The sequence below is a fragment of the Buteo buteo genome, chromosome 2 (assembly GCF_964188355.1).
Source record: "Buteo buteo chromosome 2, bButBut1.hap1.1, whole genome shotgun sequence".
Lineage (NCBI taxonomy): Eukaryota > Metazoa > Chordata > Aves > Accipitriformes > Accipitridae > Buteo > Buteo buteo.
The window spans coordinates 1,763,822-1,779,412 of record NC_134172.1 but is presented as its reverse complement, the minus strand read 5'-3'; the positions used below and the strand labels follow the sequence as shown (position 1 = coordinate 1,779,412).

At 47.5% G+C, this 15,591-nt stretch overlaps 1 protein-coding gene across 3 annotated transcripts in view; it reads right to left on the bottom strand.

The window, feature by feature from the left end:
- SETD2 (SET domain containing 2, histone lysine methyltransferase) overlaps positions 1 to 15,591 on the bottom strand; it is a 69,552-nt gene that overhangs the window by 6,503 nt on the left and 47,458 nt on the right. For all 3 annotated transcript variants that reach the window (XM_075043536.1, XM_075043527.1, XM_075043516.1), the window contains 6 exons: positions 10,397 to 10,445; positions 9,900 to 10,080; positions 5,904 to 6,579; positions 4,880 to 5,014; positions 4,142 to 4,281; positions 1,357 to 1,468 (listed from right to left, as the gene is read on the bottom strand). In XM_075043536.1, the coding sequence (XP_074899637.1) occupies positions 1,357 to 1,468; positions 4,142 to 4,281; positions 4,880 to 5,014; positions 5,904 to 6,579; positions 9,900 to 10,080; positions 10,397 to 10,445 (1,293 nt within the window). The remainder of the gene's footprint in view (positions 1 to 1,356; positions 1,469 to 4,141; positions 4,282 to 4,879; positions 5,015 to 5,903; positions 6,580 to 9,899; positions 10,081 to 10,396; positions 10,446 to 15,591) is intronic.

Sequence of the window (15,591 nt, the reverse complement as noted above, 5' to 3'; positions counted from 1 at the left end):
TTAAAAGGCTTTTCTGGATTTCTCTGCAGAAGTAAAGGCTCCTCGGCCGAGCGCCATGTGCCAACTCTTAGTTCATTTTCTAATTAACTTTTTTACAGGGACATAAATATTTGTCAATAATATAGTTCAAGTGAAGTCGCCAGGAATCCCGGCTGAAGTACTTGGAGGCTTTACAGGGATTGGGTTAACCCTTAGGATCCTGGCAGCACATGGGAAAGGTGATGGCAGCAGAGCGGGACGTTCCTGGGCATTGTAGGACAGACAATGCCTTCAGTACCCACAGCAAAATCAGTCCTGGGTAGGTGGGTATCACCCAAGCATCGACAGAATTGCTCCCTGAGAGTTACAACCTGACAAACCTTTCTTTCCACAGCTCTTCTCTCTTCTTTTTAGGGAATTGGAGAGGTATATAGGGTAATTTATCTATAGGGGCTCTGCAACTGCTGCTCAGACTCTGCCCTCCCTGCTTTGCAAGGGCTGGCAGAGCTGGAAACCTGCGCTGATGGCAGACGTGTCCTCCAAGGAGGCTCAGCCAAGTCCCCTCCTGACAAGCACCAGGGTAGATGTGGCCGCAGAGGGACCTAACTGGAAATCAAGCCCCATTTGGAAAGTAGCTCCGTCCTCACAGGCATTACCTTTGGCAGCAGGAGCAATGGAGATGCTGCAGCACTCACCAGGAAAGCAGAAAGGCAGCTGGTGGTGGAAGCCAACACAGAGCTCCCAGCTCCTCTGCTTCTGCTGCTGCACCGTTAGTTTTTCCTTTTTCAACGTTATTCCACCTCACGCCCCTTTTTTTGGCGAGTTATAAGGTCACCTCCGCACATGAGGTTGCAGTGATGCTTGGCATCCAGGGCAGAACATTAGCTGCCCCCCAGGTAAGTCCTGCGTTCACCCAAGCTGTGGTCAGCACAGCCCGAGAGGTGAACAAAAGAGCACCGGGGTCTTTACCAAGCCAGCACCCAGAAGGATCAGGAGGTGAGAGCACAACGAAAATCTCTGCTCGACTATTTGTCACCAGGGCAAAACCTGGCAGCAACAAAGGGAAGCTGCTCTTCAGCAGCTACCAGGTAGCACAGCGTATGTCATCAGGTATTTCACAGTGGCAAGAGAAGAACAACTTAACTACGTTAATTCTCTACCACTATTTTAAAGCACAAAAAGTGGTGGCCCCATCGTCAACATAGCCACTACAGCTTATCTTAGTTTGCTGCTGTACCTCCATCACCCTCCCAAGTCAGTACCAACCCCAACAACAGCCCTGGCGTTCACTGCTCCTACTCTGCAGGACAGGATTATCCCCATGGTCTGTCCAAGAGATGTTAACGCTGAGTTTCTTTCGCTGACCCCCGCGCTTACCTTCATGGGGTTTTCGTCGTACGTTGGGGTCCCGAGGTCCATTTCAGCTTCGTGTTCAAGGCTGGCGTCATCCCCTGGGCTGTCCCAGGTAGGAGGGTCCCACTGGGTTTGCCTGGAGGAAGACAGACAGACCATTGTCACTCTTAAAAGTAACCGGTACCTGCTTATCAATTGCTCCATCAACTGGGACATCGCGTCTCCATCAGTCATCGAAACTCTTAACGGGGTTGTAACGCATGGCCCTATCTTGCTATTAATGATGAGGTTGAGTAGGCTTCCAAGGTGGAGGAGGCTAAAGCCGAGCAAGAAGAACTTAAAAAACGGAATTTGCATGATTTTCTAGCACTGATGACACTCAATGTGGGATCAAGGGAAGTTTGTCACAGGCATGAAATAAATAAATAAAGGCAATAAATAAAGAGGGTCAGTGATTCTGGCATGGAATGATGGGAGACATCACAGCAGAGACCTTGGGAAAGGTACTGCTTCCTGCAGAGCAAGGTGCAGCCGTTGGTACCTTGAGCTAAGTGTTCAGCCACAGGTATCTCATCGTGGAAAGGACACAGACCACAGATCTTGAGAAAGACCACAGGAATGAGCAGGAGCTTGAAAGGATGGATGGGCAGATGACATGAAGCTCATCCATATGCTAGAAGAGGCTAAATGCAGGGCCAGAGCTCTTCTTGGCTCACTGCACGTGGGAAGCACCATTTCTGCAGAAACATCTTGGCTGAGATGTGAAAAGCCATCAGAGCCTGCTTGGGCTCAGCAGGCCAACAAGCAGGGAAGAGCCCCACCATGCTCAAACCAGGGAAGGATGGGGAGAACTGGTCTGGATTTCCTCAAGGTGGGGAAGAGAGGAGCGGGCAGCCATCGGCATCCCAGAGCAAATACAGGACAGTGCCGGGGAGGAAAACCACAGACCAGGGCAGGAACACAACCAGGAGAAATGGGGGCCAGCAGGACAGACCGCTGTCTTTGCAGGCCTAGGGCAAGCATGGGACTCTCCCTCAGGTGAGAGGACTCACTCACAAACAGACTAAACAAGAGGGATGCAAAGGACAGATCTCCAGACCTCGTTAGGTTTGGAGGTCACCTAACGTGGCAACTATTTTCCATCTCTAGACTCTGTGTGAGGCCCCGATGTGCACTCTTCAGCTCAATACAAAGAAATCCTGAAAGCCTGCATCAAAAGAAGCTGCCAGTTTGAGTTTCTCGAGGTTTCTGACCTGTATCAGAAACCCTGTCCCACTTCAGGGCTTTCTACTTTTCAGGATGTGCTGGGGGGAAGAATGAAAGTCTTATTTCAATGAGCCCCCAAGTGCTTCATCCTGCTACTTAATTCTCCAGATACTGCTGAATATCCCTGACCTTGGACCACTATTAATTTGATTGCCAAGTAGAATGAAATATTAAAACAAGACAGCATATCAACAAGTAAGATTTGGTCTCCTCTACTGGCCTCATCCTTTTGGGAAATATACAGTTAAAAAGAAGGATTGAAAGAAATCTTCCAGCATGTGTTCCTCAAAGAAGTTCAAGATTAATTATATTCAATTAGTGGCTTCTCATGTAGCTGCAGAAGATGCACGGAGAAGGCATTCCTTGCCAAGGGGGAAGGCTCAGTTGGGTCTCCTCATCTCCTTGCAAGACTTCCAAACCACGGCACAAATCACAAATTCCTGCTCGACTGTTTTCTTTTTCTTTCTGGAGTTTGAAGGTCTTCTGCTCTGCCCTTGGTGCACCTCTTGATGTGTAAGGTAGCAGGAAGGAGTCCAAACAGGAGACTGAAAAGATCAATCGAAGCAGAGATATGTGCACAAGTAACAAAAACTGACATCAAGACAGTCAAGACATGGAAGAAAATACTGAGGCTTAACCCTTTAGAGAGATGGATCCCCATACAGAAAAAAAAGTCCTTTTCAGAAGTCTAAAATTCATGATACTCATTTTAGATAAGTTCACAGGTATTGATCCAAAAAACCTGGTGCCTTCCAAAACTGATCGCAAAGGTGTGGGAAAAACACTGGGAAACTCTATTTCTTGCTCCAGAACAGACCAGAGGTTTGAAGATGGAAAAAAAATGAGGGTGAGAAAACAAACCCTTTGATGCCGCACACCACGGATCATGGCTGATCCCTGAGCCACCAAAGACCTCCTGTTCATACGGTGTGCCCACCACAACGCTCGTACGCATGTTAAAGCCTCCACAGACAGGGGTTATTTGCTTGGCACCGCTGCCAGAGCCGCACGGGTGTTTCAGAGTGCGAGCGGCAGACAAGGTCTCTCTCCGCCTGTTAATTCTGCTGCCATTTCAGCACCATGTGGGGCATGGCGTGTTCTGGCAGAGCGATGGGAACCAAAGACGATGTCAAAAAAACAAAATCCAACTTGACTGAGATGCTGGGGAGAAAGTCATTGCTTTGATGGGATTTTTTTTTGCAATGCGATGTCAGAAGTGGAGCTCCTCACCACCGTGTTATCACACCGGGTTACAACTCAATGCACAGCCGAAGTCATCATTTGTAAGGAAATCGTTTGCCATCATCACACTTCTGCTTGCAGAAAACAGGGCTGTATCCCCAGGCCACATTTATGGAAAGGAAGGAAAGCTTTTGAGCAATCTCAGCCTCCCACCCACCCAGCTAACGAGCAGCACCCCGCCAGCTGCCTAACGAGACACCAAGGGCTGACCATCCATTTCTCTTACACCCAATCCCTTTGCTTGAGCCATCAAACTCCAAGCCCGAAGCAGCCATCACGCTTACCTTGTTATCACACTCACCTTGTTACCACATGGTAGTAGTAGATCTTTCCCTCTGGATCTCGGGCTGTTTTCCAGTTGGGTGGGAGGACGATTGTTTTGGGTTTTGGAGGGGATGGTGGAGGCAAGTCCAGGAGGTTATTGGTCACCACAAGCTCTGGCTGAAAATAGCACAAAAGGGATGAAGAGAAAGACATGAGTGGCTGTGAGGGTGGTCAGAGCAGCCCTGACAGCTCTTTCCCCCACGACAATGACTTTGTTGAAGGTAAAACTTAAAAACGACATTAGTGTTGGCCCAGGAAGCAGCGAGGACAGTATCTTTCTCTAGTTCTTCATCAAACACCCCAAGCACCCACTCGACCACACCCTGAGCTTGTAATACAGCCATTTTGCTACCCGTGCTCTTAAATCCTCCGTGGTGGATGCCATAACCACCATTTCTGATAGATGGGCTTCAGAAGTGAAAGCAGGACATGGAGCTCCCACGCACCCACCCATGCACAGCCTCCTCAGATGCGCTGGCAGAAAGCCCAAACACAACACGATCCGGGCTCAAAACCCGCAAAAATACGGCTGCTGCCCACATCCAGCCTGGACAGCAGCATCCCAAAGGCTGCCAGCATGCTGCCACATGGGAAACTCCTCCGGCTGGTACCACCAACGCTTTCACAGAATCCAGAAGCCATGGCAAATCACGGAAACCCAAAGCAGATGTAGTAGACGAACACTCCCTATCTTTTGTGAGCCACCAAGCCTTACCTGCTGGATGGGCTGAGGCTGCCCAGCTGCAACGATTGTAGTTACTGCTGTCGGTGGCTGCACTATGACTCCCTGCGGATGAGCCGTGTAGATCTGCTGGCCCTGGATGTACTGCAGACCTGGCTGGGCATAACTCTGAAACAGAGCACAGGGAACCACAAGTCAGCTTGCTTTACCAAAAAACCCTTCGCTGGAAGACATGGTACAGCTTCCCTTACTGGGAAGCAAACAGCAGAGGCAAGAAGAGGATAATAGTCCTCGAGGACAAGTGGAAGATAACATCCAAACCAAACAGGAATAACCAGTGACTGAGGCAGGGTTCAAGCAAACGATCTTCATATACAATTGGCCTATTTGCTATCCCAGGAGTTGTACGATTGCCTACATCTTGCTTTTAGGAAGAACTAGGCATTGCTGAATGCCAATATCCTTGTTAAGGAAGACAAAGTAAAAGAAGACAGCAATTCAGCATGGTCATTCGGAGCTCAAGGCTGAGCCTGATGGAAAGGGACATGTAATTCGGAGAAAACAGATATAAAAGGTTGATCTGTTGGGTTTTTTGGTTGGTTTAAGTCATACAAAAGCTGGTAGCTCCAGACCCTGCTTCCAAAGGTCAAAAGAAGGCAAGCTCACACCTCCACGTTTTACTGCTTACTTGGTCAGTGACAGTGGAAGCTCTTACACAGAAATATCTGTTCAACAGAATCAACAATCAAGAAAACAATAAAAAATAACTTTTATAAATGGGTTAAAAAAAGTCTCTGCAAGCTGTGAACTCCTGCTTGGCCCCAACAATTATGACATATGGCATTTGTACACGGAAAATACCCTGCCTAAATGTGCTTTTGTCAGACTCTTGGATAGTAAGTTATCTGAGAAGTGCTACTTCAGCTTAATATTAGAGCAAAGTGGGATGCTCTCATATTAAGAACACTAGCAAAGACTGAGCAAATAAATTGTACCAGGCTGGTACTCTTCATTTTGTGGGTGTTTTGTGCCACACTGTGTCTGAAATGGAAATTACCTGTACAATCGGTGGGGTCGTCTGTGAGTAGGGGGATGTCACACCGTAAACGGTCTGACAGGTCTGTCCTTGGTAATATATGGCTGGTTGGGACTGGGCTGGTGAGTACTGCTGTTGTACAGCTACAGTCTGCTGGCTGGAATCCCAGACTCCGTAGCTCTGGCTCTGCACCGGTCCCGGTGCAGCCACGGGCAGGACGGCCACGTTGGGTTCTTGATGGACCACGGTATCGCTTTGTGCTACATACTGCGGAGTTGCAACCTCCATCGTTGTTGCTACATGTTGGACTACTGGTACCGGCTGAGGAGTAGTTAGGGTTGGTTCCACCGTGTGCCCAACCAAAGTCTGCGGGTGCTCGTACGCCGCCGGCGAGCACATCGAATCCATGGTGGGCGTGGGCAGCAGCACCTTGCCAGCGTTGGGGTTGCTGGGGTCTACGTAGGCTTGCATGGGGTAGCCAGGCGGGTAGCCAATAAAGCTGTGGTGGGGCGTGCCGTAGCCCATGGAGTCGTAGGGCAGGGGCGACGTCATCCCCAGGTTTTGCAGTTGCTGTTGCTGTTTCTGGGCTTCCCGCTGGGCGACCTCCTGCTCAAACAGCTTCCTGCGCTCCTCCGTGGACAGCTTGTTGCGATCCTTAAGCCGGACTTTCTTCTTCGAAGATGCTGGTGTGTCATACCTGGGAGAGAAAGAAAAGAAAAGGCTTTGTGAGACCTCAGAAACCTGCAGGTCCAGGGCTCCAGCAGTAAAAGGGCCATCACTGACGGTGGCACACCTGGGGGGACCCAAATGCCCAACAGCAGCATCAGCTCCTAAAAAGATTCATTTGTTTTCAGCTGCTTGACCAACCGTGGCAACACATAGAGAGGAGAAACACCCACTGGACCTGCTCATCCATGAGCAAGGAGCCAGGGCAGAGGATGAGCTAAGTGGTGCCACTGGATTTACAAACTTCAGTTCGGTGCTGAAGCTAACGGAGATGCAAAGATGCAGCAGAGGTAGTCTGGAGGACCTGCTAGGCAGCACCGAGATACCTGGAGAGGGGAAGCAACGTCTTCAGGACCAACAGGGAACCCAAGGAGAAGGCAGAATAAGCAGGGTGCCCCCAAACAGGCTGAGTACCCATGCTGGAGACCCTCTGTCATGGTTTCCCAAAGCAGGACCACTGAAGAACGGTTTTGGAAGAGGCTCTCCAAACAGAAAGCACAGCTCTCACCACAGCATCTTCACCCCCAAAGACCAGGCCAGCTCAGCGATGGGGAAAGCACCCCATCTTTCTCATCTAAGGACCCCGCCTTAGACACTGCGTGTTTGCAGACATGACAAAGAACAAGGGAATTACAAACAGCACGTCTCTGTTTAGAGTTATGCTGTTTACTAGACCACAGATTCAGCTTAAAAAATAATAAAGTGTGGATGGATTTTTTAAATTCTTTTTTACGAATAAGAATTTTCATCCCGAGATGCAGAGCAGCTGGAGGGATTTTTCCAAGGAGTTAAAGAAGGAAAAAAAAAAAAAAAAAAGCCTAAGGACTTTGATCAAACCTCAACCATGGAAAATTTCAGATCAAAGGTGGATATTTTGAGAAGTTATGAGTGTGGTAAAACAGGGATTACAAGCAAAAATGCTTTGCAGCCCTAATATAATGGATTCTACAAAGCATCCAGTATATTCTCTATATACTCGCTTTATGTTCATGCGTTCCATTTACATATCAAAAGCACATTGCTACCAACAGATACACTTAAGATGTTCCCTCGCATTCCCAGAGTAGCTGCAAGGATCTGTTAATGTGAACCTTATTGACGTGAAGAGTTCGATTTCAATAATTAAAGTCTTTCCTGGCACTGCCTGGAGAGTTTACATGAGAGGCAGCCGGCGTGAAGGGACGGGCAGAAGAAAACCGAGGGTTTAGCATCAAGCAAGCAAGCAATGCTCTTCTGTTTGCTCTGCTCCTCTTTCCACCTATTTTATTATTTTGTCTTATTAAATCCTTCATATAACCAAGGGGGACAGCCAGAGTGGGAAGAGCATCCTCAGGGAAGGATGCCAGCACCCCAGTCCTTCTCCTGGCGAGCACCACTCACTGATGAGGACATGGCTGCAGGAGGGAAGAGCCAGAGCAGGCAACTCCTTGCCCACAAAAGAGCTTGTTCTATTTAAAATAACACAAAAAATATGCTATTTATTCCATCCATCTTCATATCTCTTGACACACCGCCGTTACTCAGCTCCACTTCTAGCCCCAGACCTCAGTGATGCTTCCATCCCCCAAATGGCTAATTACAGTAGTATAGATTTACATTACAGTATTATAGATTTACGTCTTATTTTTTATCCAGATGTTTTAAAGTTTCCCAGCACAACTCAATACAAGGACAAAACTCTCCTCATCTGGCTGACTCACTACCCATTGTTCCCTAATTACTAAGTGGCTTTAGATCCTATTTAAGAGGGACAACAGAAAACTGACTTCTTTAAAGGAAATTCCTCAGTATTCTTACTGCCTTTAACATGAGCTGAAGTCTCCCTGAAATGCAAGACGTGGAATATTTTCCTTCTTTTAATTAAGAAGCAACTTTCAAGGGAGGAAGATGAGCATCTGGTAGCAAGCAGCCGCTGATTCACGCACTGCATTGGACCAGCCCTGCCACCACCATCACCTCTATCGCTCCTCCGGCCCCTGGGAAGGTTTGGCTGTGCCCGGTCACACGCTCGCGGGGTGCTGGGGAATAACCCTGGGAGCCAGCGCAGGCTCGGGCGCTCTAAAAGCGCTGAATCTATAGGAAAAGGAAAAGGCAGCTTTTGGTGGCTGCCAGGGTTGTTGCAGCAATCCAATTCTCACTTAAAATCCTGAAGAACAGCTAATAATTAAAAATATTTTTGCTTCTGCTTGTTCCTTGAACTGGCCAACTCATTAAGACAAAAGACGTCTACATTTCAGTTATCTAGCCCTTATCCTTACTCTTCCAAACACCCATCCCACCAGACCTTGTCAGCAGAAGTATTTCACATGGAAGGGCACAACTCACTCTAGTGCAACACAAATGGATTGCTTTCGTTTTCTACTTTATTTTCAGCATCTGTGCGCACTGTAATTTAAAGTATTTTGTACTTTCACTGGAGCTTAGAGACTTCATGCCTTGTTTCCCTAAACACCCTGCATTTAAAAATCTTTTTTTTTATAAGATGTAAGTAAATTTGAAGTCCCCGCTCTCCCTTGTATCCATTACTTGCAAAACATGCAGGGTAGGTGGGACTCCATCAGGCAATGGAGCACCCACAAAAAAGAAACACAAGGTAAAACCACCACAAGGTCTTAAAAGCTTAAGAGGTGCTTTCTCAGCCGAGGCAACACGATGCTGCCATTCCCAGGGAAGACAGGAGACACAGGATCAGCTTGGTGGGGTCATACCTACCTGGACCACTTTCCTTGCACTCAATGGTTTGGGGGGATATTCACTCAGTCAAGGAACTTGTTTTGTGTTTGAAATCCTGTTTGGCTTGGGTACTGCTAGCTCTTGTACAGGTACAGGCTTCCTCTAAGTTTAAGTTTAGAATAATCCCCACGTGCACTGGGGAGAGGTGGATTAGAAGAAGGGAATGGGTTTTGAAGGACTCGGAAGACGTCTCTGCATTAGGAGGGCTATATCCCTCATTTCTGTGTGAGAGCTGGATATAGCTTCCCTTGTCACCCATCTAATTCCCAAAAAGTGCCTCAAGACAAAGGTCTAGGTTATCTGAACACGAAGGTGTATGTTATCCAAGAGGAGAGGCCACCTAACACCAAGGAGCCACCCAGCTCCAGCCAGGGAATGCATCTCACCACACACATGGGATTCCTCTACAAAAAAATTTCTTTCCCCATCCCTGGGTGTTTTCAAAGATCACCAGAACCATTTTTCCCAGAGTTTTTACCCAGGACTACTGCAGATCCGACACTCCTAGCCCAGAGGTCAGATCCTCAGCCCTGCCACCACTGCCACCAGACAACTTGCCTGTCCTCCGGCCTCTTCGTTCCTCGCTCATACGCTGAAGATGGAGGGGACAACGAGTCTCTCCGTCTCTTCTTCTCTTTACTCTGGCTCTGCCTCTCGGGATCCCGCTCTCTGCTCAGGATGGGGTTCTTCGGAGTAGGAGTCTGATCCCTGTGGCCAGCTGTCTCTCTCCCACGGTCAGCTGTTGGGGAAAACAGGTAAAAGGGAGAGAACTTTCATAATTCAGAGTATTTCTAGCTCCCCTCTCTTGCAGTTTCAGTAGCTTCTGTCAGTCAACAGCATCTTCATTCAAACAAGTTATAGGTTGCCCCATATCAGCCTCAGGGCTACAATTCCCATCACCCACTGCTTAGATTATCTTCCATATTTACAGGAGCTGTTTTCAAGGAGTCGGAACGCCAAGCTATGAAGGCAGAACATCTCTTGACAACCCAGACTGGGAAAATTAAGTGGTTTCATAGGAGCAGAGCAATAAATGGGAAAACGTGAGTACATACCACTGTTCTCCTTTTCTGCTTGACTCTTCTTTGGGATCCGGTACACCTCCTGCAAAGCAAGCCAGAAGCACGGTCAGAGTTTCAGCCGCTCACAAGAACAACCCCAATAATTATGGGGCTGCAAGAATCATAACATGGCACTAATAATTTAGCAATTCAATCACAATTTTAGAAGAAACCAAAAAAAAGGGTCTCTATAAGCAAAGTTCTGGTTTTAGGCAAATTATTGCAGTGCTTTCTATATATTGCCTCTGATCAGCATTTCACAATTGATGACTTTGGGTGGCTTTTTGGGCCAAGTGCTACAAGCAGTGCTGCAGGATGTAAGCTGGCCCTCCCACCCACATGCTACGAGTACCTGAACTTGCAGCTCTGCCGGAATAGCAAGCAAACAATTTTTGCAATTAAACAAGCTACCTTCCAGGTGCAAAACTGTGCTTTTCTACCTCTTATTTTGTCAGCCCTGGTGTTCCCACAGTGAGCACAGCCAGCACAGATCCCAGTTGAGTCTCGGTTTGTCGGGGTGTCTAAGGCCACTGATCCCTGCCCTGGCAAACACAGCTGAACACAGGCACCTGACCTGTCCTCTAACGACACCGCAGTGACGTGCCTGTCTACCACCAGCACCTGAAGACCTCTCGTTGCACCCGTCCTGGTCTTCAAGGCAGTTTCAGGTAGCCCTGCGCAGAGCAGGGAGTGGGACTCGATGATCCTTATGGGTCCCTTCCAACTTGACATATTCTATGATTCTACGACAGCCGCAGTTTCACCACACTGGAGAAAATAGACACAGGGTCCACCATGTTTCCCATGATGTTCCCCAGATCCGATGCTTGATGTTGGAGCACCCCGAGGGAAATGAGCAGGAGGCCATCTCCCAGGTCTGAGTAAACCCCTTTGACCAAGCACCTATCAAAGGCTGCTGAGATCAGCTACCAAGGACCACCACCCCTTCTCCTACGGCAGACAACTCCGCACCCCGCTGCTTATCCTGCTGTGGGGTCCTCAGCACAGGAGAGACATGGACCTGTTGGAGCGGGTCCAGAGGGGGGACACGAAGATGATCAGAGGGCTGGAACACCTCTCTTGTGAGGAAAGGCCGAGAGAGTCAGGGTTGTTCAGCCTGGAGAAGAGAAGGCTCCGGGGAGACCTTATTGCAGCCCTTCAGTACTTAAAGGGGACTTATAAGAAAGATGGGGACAGACTTTTTAGCAGGGCCTGTTGCGATAGGACAAGGGGTAATGGTTTTAAACTAAAAGAGGGTAGATTCAGACTAGATCCAAGGAAGAAAGTTTTGATAATGAGGGTGATAAAACACTGGAACCAGTTGCCCAGAGAGGTGGTAGATGCCCCATGCCTGGAAACATTCAAGGCCAGGTTGGACGGGGCTCTGAGCAACCTGATCTAGTGGAAGATGTCCCTGCTCATGGCAGGGGGGTCGGACTAAATGACCTTTAAAGGTCCCTTCCAACCCAAACCATGCTTTGATTCTATGATTCTTTTTTATATCAAGCCATATCACCCAGCTGAGCACCAGGCACTAGCCCTTCGAAGAAGCATCATGTCCCAGATAACCTGCAACTACCAAAGAAACTCACCTTTCCCATGCATTAAGCAGCCCCCCTGCACCCAATGGCTTTTTATATCCACATTTTGGCTAAGAAAAATATATTTACATTACATATATATAAGAAAAATATATTCTGAGTCCTGTGTTTCAGCCTAAGAAAATATATTTTCCTTTGGTCAAATAAATGAAAGTATAAGAAGACACAAGACACAACCACTTCAAAAGCACTACTGAAGGTTAAAAAAAAGTGATTTGGGCCAAGATTTGGGGTTTTTTTTAATATTTTTGCTTCTCTGTGGAGCTTGAACACAACACAGCAAAGATGCACAGTTTGAAGCATCTGCAAATACACTATCATATGTGCTGTGACCTCTTCCAATGCTAAGAGGCACTAGGAGTCTGTAAACATGCCCTTTTTAATTTTTTCTTATTTATTTACACATTTGCTATGGATCAAAAGAGGCAGGAGCAGGAAAACCAGATCAGGACAGTCCAGAGCATAGGAGCGGGACACAGAAGCATTGCGAGTGCTCCCCTTTCCCTGTAAACCCTTTTCTTTCTGCAGCCCAGGCGTGCTGCCCATGCAGCTCAACCCAAGTCATGCCAAGCTGGGGAACCCCCCCTGACCATGAGGCAGCAGATCCACAGGGACCGGGGCAGGGAGGAAGACTTGTTGAGCCCACAGCCACCGCCTACATGCTCTTAATGCCGTAGGGGACCAAGGGCTCAAAGCAAAGCAGGTTACGATGCACATCCAATGCACCTTCTGGATCTTCAAGACCCCCAAGCCCAGCCCTTGCCGTGCCACCAAGTTCCAGCCTGGTTTTGGTCCCCTTCATGCCCCATCCCACTCGCAGCACCGAGGGAATTCTCCATTAAACACACTCAGGCTGTTACTCATTGCTTGTAGCATTTTTGACCTTCTAATATCTGAATGCTAGCACAATTCCTGGTACTAAGTCACGCATTTCAAACAAACCCATGTTTCTTCTGTCTGTGTTTCAAGGCAGGTCATGGTTCAGAAGCCTGAGCAGCACCCAGCTTAGCTCCAAGCCTGCTCGCAGAATAAACTGGGGAGAGGAGATTTCTGCTGACCTGTGGGGCTTATATTACACAGCTGTTTTTTTAACTAGGTTTTGTGTGCCTTCCAAGGGTCTTTAGGGCATCCTCTGACCACCTCCTTTAATTATCCTGTCTGAGCTTTAAGTGTATTGCATTAAACCCCCCCTGTGTCTACTTTCTGTCATTATTATTTGCAGTTACAACCTCTCAGCTGCACCCACACAGCCCCTTGCCCGCACCACTGTCCCCTGAGATTTCTGCCCATGCTGGGTCGGTCCCCAAATGCCACCGACTCAGTCACCCACACCGGCCTCCTGGAAGAAACCGAGCCTTTAGCCCAGGATGATGGGGGGGGGTTGCAGCCACAGCAATGTCAGAGACTGAGCTGAAGAAAAGGTGCTGCTTTGCAACAGGAAATTACAAGACATGTCATAGCACTTTTGATTATTTATTGCTTTTCTGACCTGCCGGCAGCCCTGGGGTTATGCCTCTTGCTCCGTCCCGTTTGCAACTCCAGGAAGAGACAGCACCGCAGGAAGAAAGGGGAGAAGAGGAGCCTCAAAGAAAGCAAGCACCAAAGAGGGCGTTTTGCTAATGCATTTTGCTAAGGCGATAGGTAATCCTTTGCAACTTCGAGTTAGTTGAGCCAGAAATCATTTCTCCCATATATATGGATGGCACACTACATGTTGCTGAACCCCAAAAGCCACATGAGCAGGAATAACTCATCAACACTGTCCCATTAACTTAATAAAATGGGACAGGACTTGAGACCTATGGTCCTGGTCTTGCAAATGCTGCGACTGGGATGGCCACAGCTTCGCGCAACATCCTTGTTAAATGCCACTGGATTATGCAGCAACAATTATTTCAATGTCATGTTAAGCAACCACATATCACTACAGATTATGAAACAAGTTTTATTAGCACCACTGTGTTTTCAATTGTATTTTTAGTTGCAATATTCTGACACTCATAGTGTAAATGACATGTAATCATATTAGAGATGCTAATGATCCTACAGTGCGTAGAATGTATAGAGAGGTTTTACAGCACTACTGACTGTCCAAGTGCTGATAGCTTGGAAGAAAAAGCTTGCTTTTTTTAATTCCAGTTTGTATACAGCCCTTGCGCTGTTCCCTTCCTGAAGTAATATAGTAATTCACAAGAACACCCAGTTATATGAAGCAGAATGTGATGAACCAGCTATTTTCTGGCTGAATACGACCAGTATGGTCAGGCAAAAGGAAACAAGACGAAAGAAACCAACTATGAAAAATCAGAGAGGGAAAATGTGGGACATCCTTGATAGAGGTGGCAGCTGCATCCCAAAAAAAGACCATTAATTCATAAAAGATATACTCAGCGCTGTCCAAATAAGCTCTTCTGGTGCAGTGTGCTGAGATCCTGGCTTTCCCAGGGCAGGATTTGTGACTTCCTATGACAGGAGATGGAGCAAAGCCAAAACCTCGGTGAAGCCACCTCCCCAAGTCCACGACCATCAGAGCCTCTGAATAGTGATAATTCTTCATACTTGATACGATGCCACATGCACTCACCATACCTTGATGCCTTGGGGGCAAAAACACCAGGGACCTTTCCTACAGCACTAAAATATCCTTTAATTTAGGGCATAGATGAGGCAGAGGGGAGAAAAAGATGTGTTAAACTGTTACTGAGGGAGTGAAGGCTGCTTCTAGTTGGGTATTTAAAGCTTCCCTATGCTCAGACGTACGAAGCTTTACCTCAACTTGACTCTCAACCTTATATAGTGTTCACTTTCTAAATAAAATCCCACTTGATTTTTTTAAAGCTGGTTGGAAATTAATCAACCGCCATCTCTGCTAGGCTGCCTGGTTGCACCAGATTGCATCACTCGTTAGCAATGTCCCCACCTCCAGCACTGGATTTAACAAGAGAGCCCAGGTTTGAGAATCCCACTTTTACTGTGTTAGGAGAAATACCCTGTGCCCCATGGGCTAAGAAAATATATTTTCCTTTGGTGCAATAAATGAAAGTATAAGAAACCCTGTTGTGGTCTGTTCACAAGACAAAACCACTTCAAAAGTGCTGCTGAAGGTTCAAAAAAAAAAAAGTTATTTTGGCCAAGATTTTTGTTCTTTTACATATCTATTTTGCTTTTAACTAAATGCAAAGAAACAAGGCAGCAGCTCACTGTTTGGGGTGGGGAGGGATGCAGAAGGAGCCAGCTGGGATAATAAAGCCTATATAATGCTATTTACTCGCCGTCCAGCGGCAGGGACGATTTTGCCTCTTACTGCCTCTTGTGGGAAGGAGCTGACCATGAGCACAGCTTCTGCAGAACAAAAAGCACCCACCAGCAACAGGTTTTCTCTATTTATTTTCTCTCTCCCACGTCAGCCCTCCCCAAGTTCATTCTCGGACACACTGCAGAGCAGCACATTCAAAAAAAATCACCCCACGTCTGGGCTGAGTGATGTTCCCATCAGCAGACAAGAAGGTGTGATGAGAAGCCACCAAGCCATGAAATGATGGATGAACCAGCCAGGACAGCTCAAGGACAATGTAGCAGGCAAGTGGA